General features: G+C 58.2%; 1 protein-coding gene and 1 long non-coding RNA gene across 3 annotated transcripts in view; one reads left to right on the forward strand and one right to left on the reverse strand.

Annotated features, from left to right (window-relative positions):
- Window positions 1-6,902: 6,902 nt before the first annotated feature.
- LOC137455970 (uncharacterized) lies at window positions 6,903-8,285 on the reverse strand. The gene is made up of 2 exons (XR_010990936.1): window positions 8,019-8,285; window positions 6,903-7,447 (listed from the first exon to the last, which is right to left on the reverse strand). It is a non-coding gene; the product is annotated as an uncharacterized lncRNA (long non-coding RNA).
- A 410-nt stretch (window positions 8,286-8,695) lies between these two features.
- The window catches only part of GPATCH8 (G-patch domain containing 8), a 117,644-nt gene continuing 109,624 nt past the window's right edge, over window positions 8,696-16,715 (forward strand). The window contains exon 1 of one of the 2 annotated variants that reach the window (XM_068167142.1): window positions 8,696-8,927. In XM_068167142.1, the coding sequence (XP_068023243.1) occupies window positions 8,883-8,927 (45 nt within the window). In that variant the 5' untranslated portion in view covers window positions 8,696-8,882. The remainder of the gene's footprint in view (window positions 8,928-16,715) is intronic. The other variant, XM_068167143.1, reaches the window with a different exon arrangement.

Here is a 16,715-nt window from a genome sequence, read left to right on the forward strand (position 1 = left end):
ACACACCCCAACATGTGCACACACACCAACATGCACACACCCCAACATGTGCAAACACACCAACATGTGCACACACACCCCAACATGTGCACACACCCCAACATGTGCACACACCAACATGTGCACACACCCCAACATGTGCACACACACCAACATGCACACACCCCAACATGTGCACACACACCCCAACGTGTGCACACACCCCAACATGTGCACACACACCAACATGCACACACCCCAACATGTGCACACACCAACGTGTGCACACACCCCAACATGTGCACACACCCCAACATGTGCACACACACCAACATGCACACACCCCAACATGTGCACACACCCCAACATGTGCACACACCAACGTGTGCACACACCCCAACATGTGCACACACCCCAACATGTGCACACACCAACGTGTGCACACACACCCCAACATGTGCATGCACCCCAACATGTGCACACACCCCAACATGTGCACACACACCAACATGCACACACCCCAACATGTGCACACACCCCAACATGTGCACACACCAACGTGTGCACACACCCCAACATGTGCACACACCCCAACATGTGCACACACCAACGTGTGCACACACACCCCAACATGTGCATGCACCCCAACATGTGCACACACCCCAACATGTGCACACACAGCAACATGAACACACACAGATGTGAGCACACCAACCAACACGCACACACACACACAGAGATGTGCACACTCACAGATGTGCACACACTCACAGATGTGAGCACACCAACATGCACACACAGATGTGCACAGAGATGTGAGCACACCAACATGCACACACACAGATGTGCACACTCACAGATGTGAGCACACCAACATGCACACACACACAGATGCGCACACACACAGATGTGAGCTCACCAACATGCACACACAGATGTGCACAGAGGTGTGAGCACACCAACATGCACACTCACAAGAGATGTGAGCACACCAACATACACACACAGATGTGCACAGAGATGTGAGCACACCAACGTGCACACTCACAGATGTGAGCACACCAACATGCACACACACAGATGTGCACACTCACAGATGTGAGCACACCAACATGCACACACAGATGTGCACAGAGGTGTGAGCACACCAACATGCACACTCACAGAGATGTGAGCACACCAACATACACACACAGATGTGCACAGAGATGTGAGCACACCAACATGCACACTCACAGATGTGAGCACACCAACATGCACACACACAGATGTGCACACTCACAGATGTGAGCACACCAACATGCACACACACACAGATGTGCACACACACAGATGTGAGCACACCAACATGCACACACAGATGTGCACAGATGTGAACACACCAACATGCACACACACAGATGTGAGCACACCAACATGCACACACACACAGATGTGCACACACACACAGATGTGAGCACACCAACCAACATGCACACACACACAGATGTGCACACACACAGATGTGAGCACACCAACATGCACACACACAGATGTGCACACTCACAGGTGTGAGCTCACCGATGTGCACACTCACAGATGTGAGCACACCAACCTACCTGCACACACACACAGATGTGCACACTCACAGGTGTGAGCTCACCGATGTGCACACTCACAGATGTGAGCACACCAACCTACCTGCACACACACACAGATGTGCACACTCACAGGTGTGAGCTCACCAATGTGCACACTCACAGATGTGAGCACACCAACCTACCTGCACACACACACAGATGTGCACACTCACAGGTGTGAGCTCACCAATGTGCACACTCACAGATGTGAGCACACCAACATGCACACAGAGGCATACACAGATGTGCGCACACCAACATGCACACACAGATGATGCACACAGATGTGCACATACACAGATGTGCACAGACACATACACACATGCACACACATACACACAGAGGCACACACACATGTGCACACACAGATGAGTGCACACAGATGTGCACAGATGCATACACACATGCACACATACACACAGAGGCACACACACATGTGCACAGATGTGTACACAGATGCACACACATACACACAGAGGCACACACAGATGTGCATGCACACAGATGAGTGCACACAGATGTGCACAGACGTGTACACACATACACACACGTACAGAGGCTCACACAGATGTGCACACAGATGAGCAAACACACAGATGAGTGCACCCAGATGTGCACAGATGCATACACACATGCACACACGTACACACAGAGGCACACACAGATGTGCATGCACACCAACATGCACACACACACAGATGTGCACACACAGATGTGCAGATGCGTACACACATGCACACACGTACACACAGAGGCACACACAGATGTGCACAGACACATACACACATGCACACATGTACAGAGGCACACACAGATGTGCATGCACACAGATGAGCACACACAGATGTGCATAGATGCATACATACCGCACATACGCACAGAGGCACACACTGATGTGCACAAACGCATACACACACGCACACATATACACACAGAGGCACACACAGATGTGCACACACACAGATGAGTGCACACAGATGTGCACAGATGCCTACACACATGCACACATAGAGGCACACACAGATGTGTATGCACACACAGATATGCACAGACACATACACACATGCACACATGTACACACAGAGGCACACACAGATGTGCACACACAGAGATGAGAACACACAGATGTGCACACACACCAACATGCACACGCATGCACACAGAGGCACACACAGATGTGCACACACAGAGATGAGAACACACAGATGTGCACACACACCAACATGTACACGCATGCACACAGAGGCACACACAGATGTGCACACACGCACACAGAGGCACACACAGATGTGCACACATGCACACACAGAGGCACACACAGATGTGCACACACGGATGTGCACACACAGATGTGCACACATGCACACACAGAGGCACACACAGATGTGCACACACACGGATGTGCACACACAGATGTGCACACATGCACACAGAGGCGCACACAGATGTGCACAGACACAGATGAGCACACACAGATGTGCACAGAGATGTGCACACATACACACGCAGATGTGCTCAGATAGATGTGCACACACACACATGCACACCCAGAGATGTGCACACACACACATGCACACCCAGAGACGTGCACACACGTGTACAGGCTCACATGTACACACACAGATGCGCACACACGTACACACAAACAGTGCCCACAGGAGGGGTCAGTATGGGGATGTGGGGCTGGGGGCTGACAGTGTTGGGGGCAGTGAGTGTGAAAGGTCTGTTGGCACGTGTGTGTGCGTGTGTGTGTGTGCTTGCATACCTGTGCCCAGCTTTCTTGCACCCCCACCACGGGTCAGGGCAGGCAGGAACCGGTGCCTGCTGTTGTCAGGCCAGGTTTGTGCTGGTCTGAGCTGGTGTCATGGTCTGCAGCGGCTTCCCACGGGGTGGGAGGGGTCTGTGAGCAGCACTGGCCAGGCAGGCAGTGTGGGGCAAGCAATGGAATAAACCAGTTCTGGGGTGAGCTGCAGGGTGAACCAAGCCTTGAGGTACCCATGGGGTGAGCTGCAGGGTGAACCATGCCTTGAGGTACCCATGGGGTGAGCTGCAGGGTGAACCAAGCCTTGAGGTACCCATGGGGGAGGCCATGGGGCAAGTTGAACCCTGGGGTACCCATGGGGTGAGCTGCAGGGTGAACCAAGCCTTGAGGTACCCATGGGGTGAGCTGCAGGGTGAACCAAGCCTTGAGGTACCCATAGGGTGAGCTGCAGGGTGAACCATGCCTTGAGGTACCCATGGGGTGAGCTGCAGGGTGAACCAAGCCTTGAGGTACCCATGGGGTTGGCTATGGGGCAAGTTGAGCTCTGGGGTACCTGTGGGACGTGGCAGCAGACCCTGGGCACAACGTGGTGGCTAAGCCCCAGCACCCGCAGGGTCCCCAGTATGGGGGTCAGAGGGCTGGTGGATCCCCCCGGGAGTGGTGCGAGGAGCTGGGGGTCTGAGCCACACCGAGGGGGAGGTCTCACCGCCCCAGTACCCCCGAGGTGCCTCCCCGCCGGGCCGGTGGGGGATAGCAGCCACCCCGAGGCAGGCTGGCAGGCCGGTGGCGCGGCGGTGGGCGCGGGGGGAAGCCGGCTAAGCCCACCTTGACCTTGCTGGCAGGGGAGGGATCCCTCCAGCTTGTCCGACACATCTCCTGCCAGCGGCCGGCATTGAGGCGGCGCACGGAGCAGCCGCCATGAAAAGGCAGCTTAGGCATCTCCTGCTGCGAGAGATGGATTAGGGGCTGCGGGGAGGGCTGGGGGACAGCCGGGGGACAGCCGCCGCCGCGGGCTGCCGGGCACGGCCGGGCACCGTGCCGCCGCCTGCCACCGCGCCGCGCCCCGGCGGCAGAGGGGGGCGAAAGGCCGGGGCCGGCGGCGCGGGGGGCTGTGGGCTCCCCGAAATCCGGCGTGGGGAGCGAGAGGAACTGTGCCGGCGTGGAGCGGGACGGCGGAGCCCAGGCCCGCCAGCTCCAGCGCTCCGGCGGCCGCCGGCCCCTTGGCGGGTCCCCAGGCAGCCGCTGCGGGTCCCCAGCTGTTGCTGTCAGGATTGGGTATTTTTAGCGCCGCCCGGGGACCCGCGGGTCGAGCCGTGACCGTTTCTGCTGCTGGCAGTGGGTGGTGATGAGCCGGGGGTGGCAGAGGCTTTGAGAACCACCCAGCCCCCGGAAGTTTCCGTTCTTACGCTGATTTGGGGTCAGAAGTGTTCCCTGTGTCCCCTGCTGCTGGCAATGGGTTCTCAAGGTGTGTGTGGGTCCAGCCAGCCTGGCTCAGTCCGAGGGACACGTGGTGGGGGTTTGGGTCTGTGCTCCAGAGGTGGTGACAGCCCCAACCCCTGGGTAGCCTCAGGAGTGTGCCCAGTGTGCGGGGTGGGGGTTGGTGGCCCTGGTGACCCCATGGTGGGGTGCCCTGCTGATGGGAGGGATGGGGCCCCCGTGGCTGCCCCTCCTGTCTCAGGAACAGCTGTGCCCCGGCTGGCGGTGGGGGGACCCTGCCAGCCCCGGGCATGTGACAGGAGGTGACAGTGCTGGCTGCTATTTATACCCAGCTCTTGTCAGGGCTGGCTGTGGGGGATGTGGGCAAGCCCATGCCATGAGGCTGGGACGGTCCTAAGGGTCCCCTGGGTGCCTGCCTGTCCCTCAGCACCACCCAGACCCCCCTGCAGGGTGCGTGAAGAGGCTGCAGCAGTGCCATGAGGCCCATTCCCAAGTGTCACATGGCCACTCCAGCTGTCCCCAGCCCATGGGGACACTGAGCCCTCCCTCTGCCCCACACTGGCACACAGCCTTGCCCATGGGGAACACACTGAGCTGTCTCTGTGCTCAGAGGGGTTACAGAGCTGTGCCTGATGGGGACATCGAGCTGTCCCCATGCCCAGTGGAGGCACAGACTGCTTCTCATCCTCAAGGGCAGCACCGAACCATCCTTGTGCCTGACAGTGGCATCAAACTGTGCCCAGCAGGGACACTGAACCCATACCCCATGGGAGCACAGGGCTGTGCCCATGGAGGACACTGAGCTGTCCCTAAGTCTCACAGAGGCAGAGAGCTTGCCTGAGGGGGACACTGCACTGTCCCTATGTGCAGCCAGTGGAGTGGTGCAGGTCTGTCCCCCAGCAGGCCCAGGTCCCTCTTGGGCACACATCCCCAGCAGGCACAGGGGAAGAGTATGGAGGTTCCTTCAGGGGCCCCCTCCAGCTCCTTCTTCCCCATGCTGAGGGGCTGGTGGGGCTGCAGCCCCAGCCCAAAACTCTTTCACATTTGAAGAGGAGCCCATGCCCTGCAGCACCACTCCTGGCCTGCAGCAAGGAGCTGCCCTCCTGCACCCCGAGTTCCAGGCCTCCCCCTGCTCACACTTGCACCCATCAGTGCACATTGCACAGACACACTCTGAGGTGGGGGGCTCCTGGCCTGGGAAGAGAAACCTCAGCCCACCCCACAAAGGCTGACTCCCCAAAGAGGGCTGGGCCTTGCCCCAGACCCAGCTCTCTGCTCTGCCCACCCCTGTAGCACCGAGGGAAACTGAGGCAGGGGGGGACCTGAGGGGCAGCACCTAGCTCTAGGCTGGGTACCACACCTCCTGGGCTCAGCACTCCCATGGTGCCAGATCTCCTAATCCCAAACCCAAGCTGGCAGGGCTGAGCGCCCTCCACCCACTGGTGATGAAGAGCATCAGCTTGCTGCACCCAGCAGGGTGTGGGGGTCCATGGAAAGGCAGAGCAGAAGCAGGGTGGCAGCTGCCACCCTCCCCGGGGGGTCACCAGGTACCTGCATTCCCTGCCTCAGGGATCAAAAGGGGGACACAGCCAGCTCAACCTTCCCACGGTGGGGGGGTGTCCCAGGATGTTAGTGGGGTTCTGACAGGGGTGGGTCCCACTAGCAGGAGCTCCCTCTCATGGGCTGTGCCGAGCAGGGCCCCCAGTGTCCACCCAGGACCCTCGGGTGGGGTGGCTGCAGGACACACGCGTCCCTTCCAGTGAGCCACCCACAGGGCTGAGCCACACCCTGGGCAGGGACCCTGGCTCCACCCTGCTCGCTTGGATGTGCCCCGGTGCTGAGAGGAACAGGGTGGGGACAGTCCTCTCTGAAAGCTCAGCACTTTTGAAAGGAGAAAGGCTGCTCCCCTCTGTGCCTCAGCTTCACCACCCTCCACGGGCAGAGCCTGGGGAAGAAGGAACCACGAGGATGTCATCACAGAAAATGACAATGAGGCCTGGCAGCTCCAGACCAGCAGCTGCCCCTTGCCCAGGCAGGTGTGCCCACAGACCTGATGCAGGATGGGATGTGTGACCCCGGCACTGAAGAGCAGAGTGAAGCACAGACATCAGCAGGGCTTTCTTAGGGCAATGAAGAGCAAATTCCAGCACAGTTCTGCCCAGCAAAAGCTCTCACAGCCACCCTGCAGCGCCCATGAGGTCTTCCTCAGCACACCAGGCTGACTGGTCCCCAGAGAGAAGCCAGATTAGGGTGATTTCCTGAGGGGATTTCCCCAGGGCTGCTGAGGGTGAGCAGCAGGATGAGAACCACATCCCCCCTAGGCAGCATGAGGGAGCTCCAGGCAGGAGCTCTGGCAGCGCAGCACAGCCTGGCACGCTGCAGCTACAGATCAAGTCAATCCTGTTGCAAGCTGCACCACGCAGCACAAAGCACAGCCGCGGCTTCAGCCTCCACTGCCTTCGACCCACGGGCTCGCTGCGCAGGGCTATCAGAGGCGCTCATCTCACCGAGCAGGCCGGCGGCACGCTCGCAGGAGGCACGGTCTGGCGAACACGCCTCAGCCAGGCCCAGCTCCCAGCTCCGCCTTCCTCCTCGCCCTCGACACGGCAGCAGAGGGCAGCAAGCAAGCAGGATCCGGGCGGTGAGGCTCCTGGGGAGAGAGAGGAAAGGAATGAATGAATGGAGAGACAGATGGAATCCGGTTTTCCTGCTGTCAGGGATGGGGGGGGGGGGGGAGACAGAGACACACGCTGCCATGCTTAGAGACAGCTGGTAACAGCTGTGCTGGTGCACAGAAAAGCAGGGCCTCATCTGCCACAGCCCCTGCGCTCAAAGGCTGTGGGCTGCTGAGGGATGGAGACCCCCAGGCGTTGCCTGGTGTGTGCAGGCTCAGGGTGTTGCTTCTCTGCCACCACACGCAGGGATCTGGCTATGGTTACACGAGCCATGCACACACCTTCCTGCTCAGGGGTGAGGAGAGGCCCCAGAGGCCTGGCTGAAGGACAGGAGTGGGAACAGAGCTACAAGTAATCAGAACCCTGCCTGTCCCTGCACACTGTGCTGAGCCTCAGGGCTGGCTCTGAGCGCAGTGGTGCAGCTCAGCCTTTGCACTGGGCACCAGGGCCAAGCTCAGGCCTGATCCTGGGCACTATCATGTGCCTCAGGGGTAGTCCCAGGCATCACCATCAGCCTCAGGGCTGACTCCAGACCCCATCACTCACCTCAGCACTAGCCCCAGGCCTCATAATCAGTCTCCGGGCTGGCCTGGGGGCTTCACCACCTGCCTCAGGGCTGGCCATGGGCTCCACTGCCTACTTCAGGCGGGCCTCAGACCCTATCAACCACCTCAGCTGACCCCTGGCCCTCGCTTAGCTGGGCCACGGTACCTTCTCCGCCACCCGAGGGGTGCCGGGACACCCTGACACCCCTTGCCGGCGCCCCCCAGCCCACCCGGTGGCCTCTGAAGAAAGTCTGGGCATCCATCCACCAGCGACCAGCACGACCCACGGCGTGTGTTAGGGGGCAGTGGCGAGCCCGAGCTCCTATTGGTTCATACCGCCATCACTCGAGAGACTGAGACAGCTCCATTGGCTAGGGCAAAGAGGGCGGGACAGGCAGAGAGGCGCTCTTCTGTCCCCGGGGTCAAGCCCTCGTCGCCTGACGGCTTTGCGCATGCGCGCACCGGGAGGCGGGGCACCCCGCGCAACTCGCGTCATGGTTGGATGCCAGAGTGCGCGCGCAAGCGGGGGGGTGGCGCATGCGCCGTGCATGCTGCGCTCTGAAGAGCAGTTGGGCCTGGGTGGGGGGGACGTGACAGGAGCCGCCGCGGCTGGGGAGACCTAGCGGCACAGCCCCGGTGTCCCTTGCCCTCCACTGTCCCGCCAGCCGCCTGTCAGCGGGCCGACTGTAGCGCTGCCCTTCGTCCGGGTCTATCGTGAGGGCGGACCGGGGCCGCGCATGTGACCTGCCCCGCCGCGCATGCGCGGAGCCGCCCGGCGCGGCGGAGGCGGCGCTGGAGGGAGGCGGCCGCAGGCGCTGGGCCGGGCCGGGCCGTGCTGGGCTGAGCGAGGCGGCGGCGGCGCAAAATGGCGGACAGGTTCTCCCGCTTCAACGAGGACAGGGACTTCCAGGTAACAGCCGCGCCGCGGGGGGCGGGCGGGCCCTCGCTCTACCCCGGGGCAGTTGTAATCCCCTTCAGCCGGGGCGGGCCGCGCCGCGTCCTCCCCGCGTCCCCCTTTACCGGGGCTTTGTGCGCGGGCCCGGCGCTGCGCGGCGACCCGTAACGGCACAAAGACGGGAGCGCGGGGTGCCGGGGCGGGCTGTCAAGGTGACCCGCGGGAGGGGGCCGGGGGCCGGCGGTGTCGTAACGGCGGCAGCGGGGGAGCCGTCCCGCGGAGCGGGTCGTCGGGGGGGGGGGCACCCCTCGCTGAGGTGACTCTCACCCGGGGAGGTTCGGTGCTTTTGCCGGGCCGGGTTTAGGGTCTGTTAGGCCGGAGGGGAGCCGCGTCCCGCTCCGTGACGCTCACCTGCCCAGCGCCGCTCTGCTCTCCGTGCTGGGGGGCTGCCCCCCGCTCAAGCTCCGCTGCCCGGTCGAGCCATCCCCGGCTGCCCCTGCCCCGTTCCAGCGGGTCCCTTCCTATATCGAAAACCCATTTTTTTTTTACCCCTTCTCCTACCACCCCCCCCGGAATAAAACATCAGTATTTCAGCGCAATTAGTGCCACTGTTGCTCTTTTAAATAAACAATGGGGAAACGAGCGTTGACTCATTAAGCCTGAACAATGACATTTTGTTTTCCGACTTCAGCCGGAGCGAGTCTGGAGGTTAGAAAGAAAAACACAAGGAGCGATCAGCAGCGCAGCTCCGGAGCAGCTGGTGATGAGCTTTTTAGGTGCCCTTCTTTCGGGAGCCTGAAGTTAGGGTAGAGCTTTCCAGCCCGAGTCGAGCTTCTCCTCCGAAGACCTGGGGAGGTTTTATGCTCGGCGGAGCTTGCGTAATTCTACTTGGTGCTACAGCACCGAGGTGCGATCCTGGAAGGGGTCAGCACATCCAGAAGTCGCTTTCTGTCGTTCCTCCTGGATGTTTTAGGGGATACACGCTTGGCAGGTCGTTATTAAAGCTTTGTAAGTCGCTGTGAAACTGTTAGGAAGGCGCGAGAAAGCAAGAATCGGCGCGGCCGGTGGCACCGTTTGCGTTTCGCCTTCATCGGGGAACTGTAGGTATGGCTTCCTAACAGCCCCTGCTTTGCATCCTGCCTTGCCTTAAACGAAGAAGTGCCTCGTGGTTAACGCTGAAAGGGTCTGATTTGGGGTGGAAGCAGCTGTGGGAGGAAGTGGAGCGAGCCAGGTGTTGGGGTTGGAAATGCACTTGACATAATGCTTTGCTCTGGGGAGCCGGGGAGCCTCCACACCGCGTCGGGGTGAGCTCCGTGGTCGGAGGTGTGTTGCACAACTCCTCCTTCCCATGTGCTGGGTGTCCTTGTTCTGGTCCCTTCGTGGGGCAACCCCTTTGCCAAAAAGCTAATGGTAGCAGCGGCAAAACCTGTTACTGTGTCATTGCTCTGGTCAGGCAGGGAGAATGTGGAGTGATGTCAGAGAGGAAACAGAGCTCCATTACCCGATGCTGAAAGCTTCAAAGCTGCCGAGCATGCTCGCAACAATGACCCAGTCACAAGCCTGCTTTGCCTCCACTTTAAGAAGGGGCACTGGTCTTGACTGGGACTTTATCCATGTCAAGTATCAGACTTTCATTGTCTGTCCCATGGAGTGAAGAATTCAAGGGTAGGGGTCAGCTTTCCTGCTGGGGTAACTTTGCTGCCTGAAAACCTGCCGGTGGGAGGACATTTTATGTTGTGCCTTAAAGCCTCCTCGGTGGGGAAAAGTGGAATCAGTCCTCTGGGAAAGGGTGGTTTGGAGTTGGTTAAGGCTTGCAGAGGACTGGCCATGGAAATGGTGAGCTATGAAAGAACTCATTAGAGGGAGACCAGGCCCAGTTATCTTGGCCAAGGTCATGCTGCATTGGTGGCAGCTCAAGAGCCTGTGCAGGTGCCCCTGATGCTACCTCTCAGAGGTGGTCAGTCTAAGCATTTTTCTGGAGCATATTGGTGAAGGAAGGCTTTTTGTGCCTTAATTGTCTTCCTCCTTCCTCAAAACCACTTTCAGAGAAGATTTTGAACTTAAAGGAAGGGACTTGCTCTGCTGAGGGCTTGCAGCTCTGCTCTGAATGCTGCCCTGGGGCCGGTGCTAAGCAGAGGTAAAAGTCTTCCTGCTTTGGGGAGCAGCTCCTGATCGGCTCCGCAACGTAGCAGCTTCAAACCCCCAGCAGAAATAAGACACTCTGGCAGTGTGAAGTCACTATGTGCTATGTAGGCTCCCTTTGTAGGAGTGTTTCTGTCGTCCAGGAGTGCCTTTTTCTAGCAGTTCTAACTCTAAGCCTCAGCGGGTGAAATTTCAGTCCTTCGCCCGAGCGCAGCCGCAGAGCTGAGCCGGTGCCGCTGCTGCTCCCTGGAGAGCCCAGCGGGCACGGCACAAGGGTGCTCCAGAATTACCCAGCTTGGTGCTGCATGCTGAGGGGGAGGGAAGCTGTAGCTGTCCCTCGGGTTTTGTTTTTGGATGATCTGCTTGTGGCCTCCTTGCTGAAGTCGGGGGATGTGTTACTGTCTCCAGAGAGGAAGAGGAACAAAAGGTCGGGAGTGAAGCGCAGGGGTCAGAGGAACCTTTTAGCTGCTGGGAAGGAAGGCAAAGCCTTGGGATTAGTGATGTGGCTGATGGAAGAGAGTCCCTGGATGAAACAAAAGGCATTTTCAGAGTTCTTTTTATTCACAGTATCACAGTATATTAGAGGTTGGAGGGGACCTCAAGAGATCATCGGGTGCAACTGCCCTGCCAAGTTAGCAGCCCTCTTACTAGAAAGAAATGGGAAAGGTTCTGGGTTTGGGAGGGTTACTTCAGCAAGTGTGAGTCAAGCATTGATGTGGGCAGGGGAGAGTTGAGGTTAGCAGAGGTGATGCTCATGTTTCTGAGCCTCTGATATGCTGGAGAGAAGTGGATTAGAGCAGCTGGAGCTATTCTTTCCTCCCCTTGGGGCTCGGTGTAATCAGGAAAGGCAGGGGTGGAAACGTTCAGCGCTGGAGGGACATGAACTTGGCAGGGAAAGGACCTAAACCAGCTCAGGAAGAGAAGGTATGAATGGTCTGAAGTGCTTACAAAGGTGATGAGGACCAAGCAGAGAGAGCAGCAAAGGGCTGGGGAGATCAGAGGGAGTGAGGGATGTCACTGCTGCTGAAGCGAGGCGATGGGTATGGAGAAAGCTGCAGGGGGGACAGGGACACTGGCATGGGCTAGTGAGATCCCTGTGGAAATGAGCAGCTGGAGTAGAAGGATAAGAAAGTCAGGTAGCTTTAAAGATAGCTGGTGATATGGAGGGGGAGGAGAGAGATTATCTGCTGGGAAAGTGTTCCCAGCCCTCTCTCAGGTAGCATGAAGGAACCTCAAAGCCAAGGGTGGTTGGAAAGGTGCACTTGCCAAAGGGAGCAGGAAGTGGCACGGGAGGATGCCTCCCGGTGAGGTGATGAAGCAGTTTTTGTTGTTCTGTTGGGTTTTTGATAGGATTGTCTGGGCTTTTGCTGTGTAGCTTTAGGAGCCACACACAGGGAGCAGACTTCCTTCTCTTCTGCTCTGTGCTCCCAAACCTTCGAAGAATTGGAGGGAAAGCCTCTGGTTTTGACTGTATTGTGCAGGTGCTGAACTTGAGCTCAGCTCCATTGCAAGGCATTGCTCTGTGCACTGAAGGCTTGATCCTTCCCTGGCCAGAGCAGCACTGTAGCTTCTTTGGGAGACTTTAAGCAGTGAAATGAACTAGGGAGAGAGGAAGGGTATTACTGACCTTCCTTTATTACCTCTCTAGGCTCTGGCATGGTAAATGAAGCCTGCAGAAGGGCTTACCACAGTGAATCCCAACCTCTTATTTTCCCTGTTCCAGTTCAGGAGGGGCTAGTTTGGAGTTTAGTCCTCCCTCTGTGTCACAGGGGTGTCTGCCACTTGTCTGCTGCTGTTGTCTCCTCGACTGAGAGGCTTCCCCGTGGCAGAGGCAGCTCCCCAGCCACCGCAGCATCACATCCTGATGAACGACAGCTGTCAGCTGTGTGCTGCCAGAGCGTTTTAGAGGCATTCCTGCAAGCTGTGTGAGCACCCCAGGCTGCTGCAATGAGTAGCTCTACTTTCTCAGTGTTACTTTTACAATGCCACTCATTTTATTCTTCACATCAGCTCTGCTGGGCTCAGGATGACTGCTGTGGCTGTCTTCCCCGCTGCTGAAATCCAGTGGGGCTCCCAGCTCTGCTCACAGCTGTTGAGAGAATACTTTCTTGCCACAGCTTTCTCCTTTTCATTGTTGAAGCAGAAATCATAGTATCACAGAATCAGTCAGGGTTGGAAGGGACCACAAGGCTCAGCCAGTTCCAACCCCCCTGCCATGGGCAGGGACACCCCACACTAGATCAGCCTGGCCACAGCCTCAGCCAGCCTGGCCTTAAACACCTCCAGGGCTGGGGCCTCAACCCCCTCCCTGGACAACCCATTCCAGGGCTTCACCACTCTCATGGGGAAGAACTTTCTCCTCCCCTCCAGCCTCAATCTCCCCACCTCCAGCTTCATTCCATTCCCCCTAGTCCTATCACTCCCTGAGAGCCTGAGCAGTCCCTCCCCAGCCTTCTTGGAGCCCCCTGCAGATCCTGGAAGGCCACAATGAGGTCACCTCAGAGCCTTCTCTTCTCCACACTGAAAAGCCCCAACTCCTTCAGTCTGTGCTCACAGCAGAGCAGCTCCAGCCCTCTGCTCCTCCTCCTGGCCATGCTCTGGACACCTTCCAGCCCCTCCACATCTTTCTTGCCATAGGGGCTCCAGAACTGGAGGCAGGACTCCAGGTGGGGTCTCCCCAGAGCTGAGCAGAGGGGGAGAATCACCTCCCTTGCCCTGCTGGCCACACTTCTCCTGCTGCAGCCCAGGCTCTGCTTGGCTTTCTGGGCTGCAAGTGCAGACTGAGAGCTCCTGCTGAGCTTCTCCTCCCCCAGCACCCCCAAGGCTCTCTCCTCAGGGCTGCTTTCCAGCCAGTCCCTGCCCAGCCTGCATTTGTGCCTGGGATTGCCTCCAGCCAGCTGCAGGACCCTGCCCTTGCTCTTGTTGCACCTCCTGAGGTTGGCTTGTGCCCACCTCTCCAGCCTGCCCAGCTCCCTCTGGATGGATCCCTTCCCTCCAGCTGTCTGCTGCCCCACACAGCTTGGTGTCATCAGCAACCCTGCTGAGGCTGCACTCAGTGCCACTGTCCATGGCACCCACAGGGATGTTGAACAAGCCTGGGCTCAGGGCTGATCCCTGAGGGACTCTGCTTGTCCCTGGCCTCCCCTGGGCCATGGAGCCATGGACAGCCACTCTTTGGGTGCAGCCATCAAGCCAGTTCTGTATCCATCCAGTGGTCACCCATCACACCCATGTGTCACCAGCCTGGAGCCCAGGATGTGGTGGGGACAGTGTCAAAGGCTTTGCTCAGGCCCAGGTAAACCACATCAGTTGCTTGCCCCTCAGCTGTTGATGTTGTCACCTAACATCACAAGCCATAGCTGACTGTGTGTACAATAACTTCTTCCTGCATTCAGTGCACTTCATTGCATTGTCAGCCAGACAGAACACAAACTGCTCTGTCTCTGGATGTGGAGTTTGTTGTATAGCTCCTATAATGGAACAACACTTCCCTCCCCACCCCCCTTCCAGCAGAGTGGCCTGGTTTTCTAAACTAGGTTGAAATGTGGCCTCTCTGAACCTCAGTGCTGCTTGTGGCAGATTGCATTGGGTTGGAAAGGACCCCCAAAGGTCGTCTTGGCCATCCCCCCTGCAGTTAGCAGGGACCCCTCCAGGCAGCCCAGGACCACAGCAAGTCTGATCTGGAATGTCTCCAGGGATGGGGTCACAACCACATCTCTGGGCAACCTGTTCCAGCATCTCATTGTGCAGAACTTCCTCCTGCTGCCTCACCTAAGACTCCCCTGCTGTGGTGTCCAACTATTGCCACTCATCCTATCACTGCAAGCAGTCCCTCCCCAGCCTTCCTGTAGCTCCTCTTCAGACACTGAACTGCAGCTCTGAAGTCCTCCCTGGAGCCTTCCTTTCTCCAGGCTGAAAACCCCCAGCTTGCCCCTGACGGGGAGGTCCTCCAGCCCTCTCCTTTGTGGCCTCCCTGGGAACTGCTCCAGCAGGTCCTTGTGCTTCCTGTGCTGGGAGCCCCACAGCTGGGCACAGAGCTCGACTCTTATGCCAAGGAGACAGGCAGGATTCCCCCACCTCAGAGAGCTACTGGAGCACATCACTGTTACGGGTTGCTCTGTGCTTCCAGCCCTGCTGCTGCCAGCCAGCTGAGTGCTGATGGCCTGGGGATTTGGTGCCTTTTCGTTGGCAGGATGTCAGGGCCAAGTTTTGTTCCCAAGCAGCTTAGTCAGTTGGGTTTATGGATGTCTGGGTTGACAGCATGGAGCTCTGAAACCTGTCCTTCTCCTGAGCCTCTGCCCTCCCTGGCTCCAGCTTCACTTCACTTCTTAGGTGCTGCCTAAGCAAGGCAAAGGGAGGTTTATTTTTGTATCACAGAATTGCCAGGGCTGGAAGGGAGCTCAAGGCTCAGCCAGCTCCAACCCCCTGCCATGCCCAGGGACACCTCACACCACAGCAGGTTGCTCACAGCCACCTCCAGCCTGGCTGCAAACACCTCCAGGCAGGAGGCTTCCACCACCTCCCTGGGCAGCCTGTGCCAGGCTCTCACCACCCTCCTGGGGAACAACTTCTTCCTCACAGCCAATCTGCATCTCCCCACTTCTAGTTCTGCTCCATTCCCCCCAGTCCTGTCCCTCCCTGACACCCTCCAAAGTCCCTCCCCAGCTTTCCTGCAGCCCCCTGCAGATCCTGGAAGGCCACAAGGAGGTCTCCTGGGAGCCTTCTCCTCTCCAGCCTGCACAACCCCAACTCCCTCAGGCTGTGCTCACAGCAGAGCAGCTCCAGCCCTCTGCTCCTCCTCCTGGCCCTGCTCTGGACACCTTCCAGCCCCTCCAGATCCTTCCTGGCACAGAGGCTCCAGAGCTGGCCCCAGAGCTCCAGCTGTGGTCTCAGCAGAGTGGAGCAGAGGGGCAGAATCCCCTCCCTGGCCCCGCTGGCTGTGTTTCTCTTGCTGCAGCCCAGGATGTGATTGGCTCTCAGCAGGCTGTGCTTTGTGTGGCCAAGTAAGCTGATGACTTTCTCTGTGCTTCAAGGAGATAAATGGGGTCATTTTTTGGGTCTATTTCTACTGATTGGGAGAAGAAAAACTTTGTGTGGGGGAATGAGGATTGGAGTCTCTTGCAAGGTCTGCTATGGTGAGCTCCCAGCTGCTGCAAGAGCCCTCTGCATGGGTTTGCCTTTGACAGCCATGGCTGAGAGCTGTCAGGAGGCAGCCTGCTCCATGGCATGTTTCCTAACCTGAGAATCCATTCTGGGTTTTTAACAAGCTATTGGTCTTTGGAGAGCCTCCTTTATCATGAGAGCAGGGGTTTAGTTCTGGCATGGTCAGGAAGAGCACAGCTCTTGTTGGCCTCTCAGTTGGGCAAAGCAGGAGCATCAGGACTGTGTGTGAGACAAAGGGAGGGAGAAGAGGAGTAGGGGAAAGTGCATAGGTAGGTGGAGTAGTATTGGATCCTTCTAAAGAAGATGATAGGAGAACCTGAACTTCAGTGTGAGCTCCTGTGGGGAGTTAATGCAGACCTTTCCTCTCTTCGCTCTACCTGTCCTGACTCTTTGTCACTCCTGTCCTGCTCTCTGGTGCAGTGATGGTCTCTCTTGCAGGGCTGACTGTGTACAAGCATAGAATCACAGGATGGTCTGGGTTGGAAGGGTCCATCCAGT

The sequence above is a fragment of the Melanerpes formicivorus genome, unplaced genomic scaffold (genome assembly GCF_026170545.1).
Source record: "Melanerpes formicivorus ecotype bairdi unplaced genomic scaffold, bMelFor1.0.p_v2 SCAF_113, whole genome shotgun sequence".
Taxonomy (NCBI): Eukaryota; Metazoa; Chordata; class Aves; order Piciformes; family Picidae; genus Melanerpes; species Melanerpes formicivorus.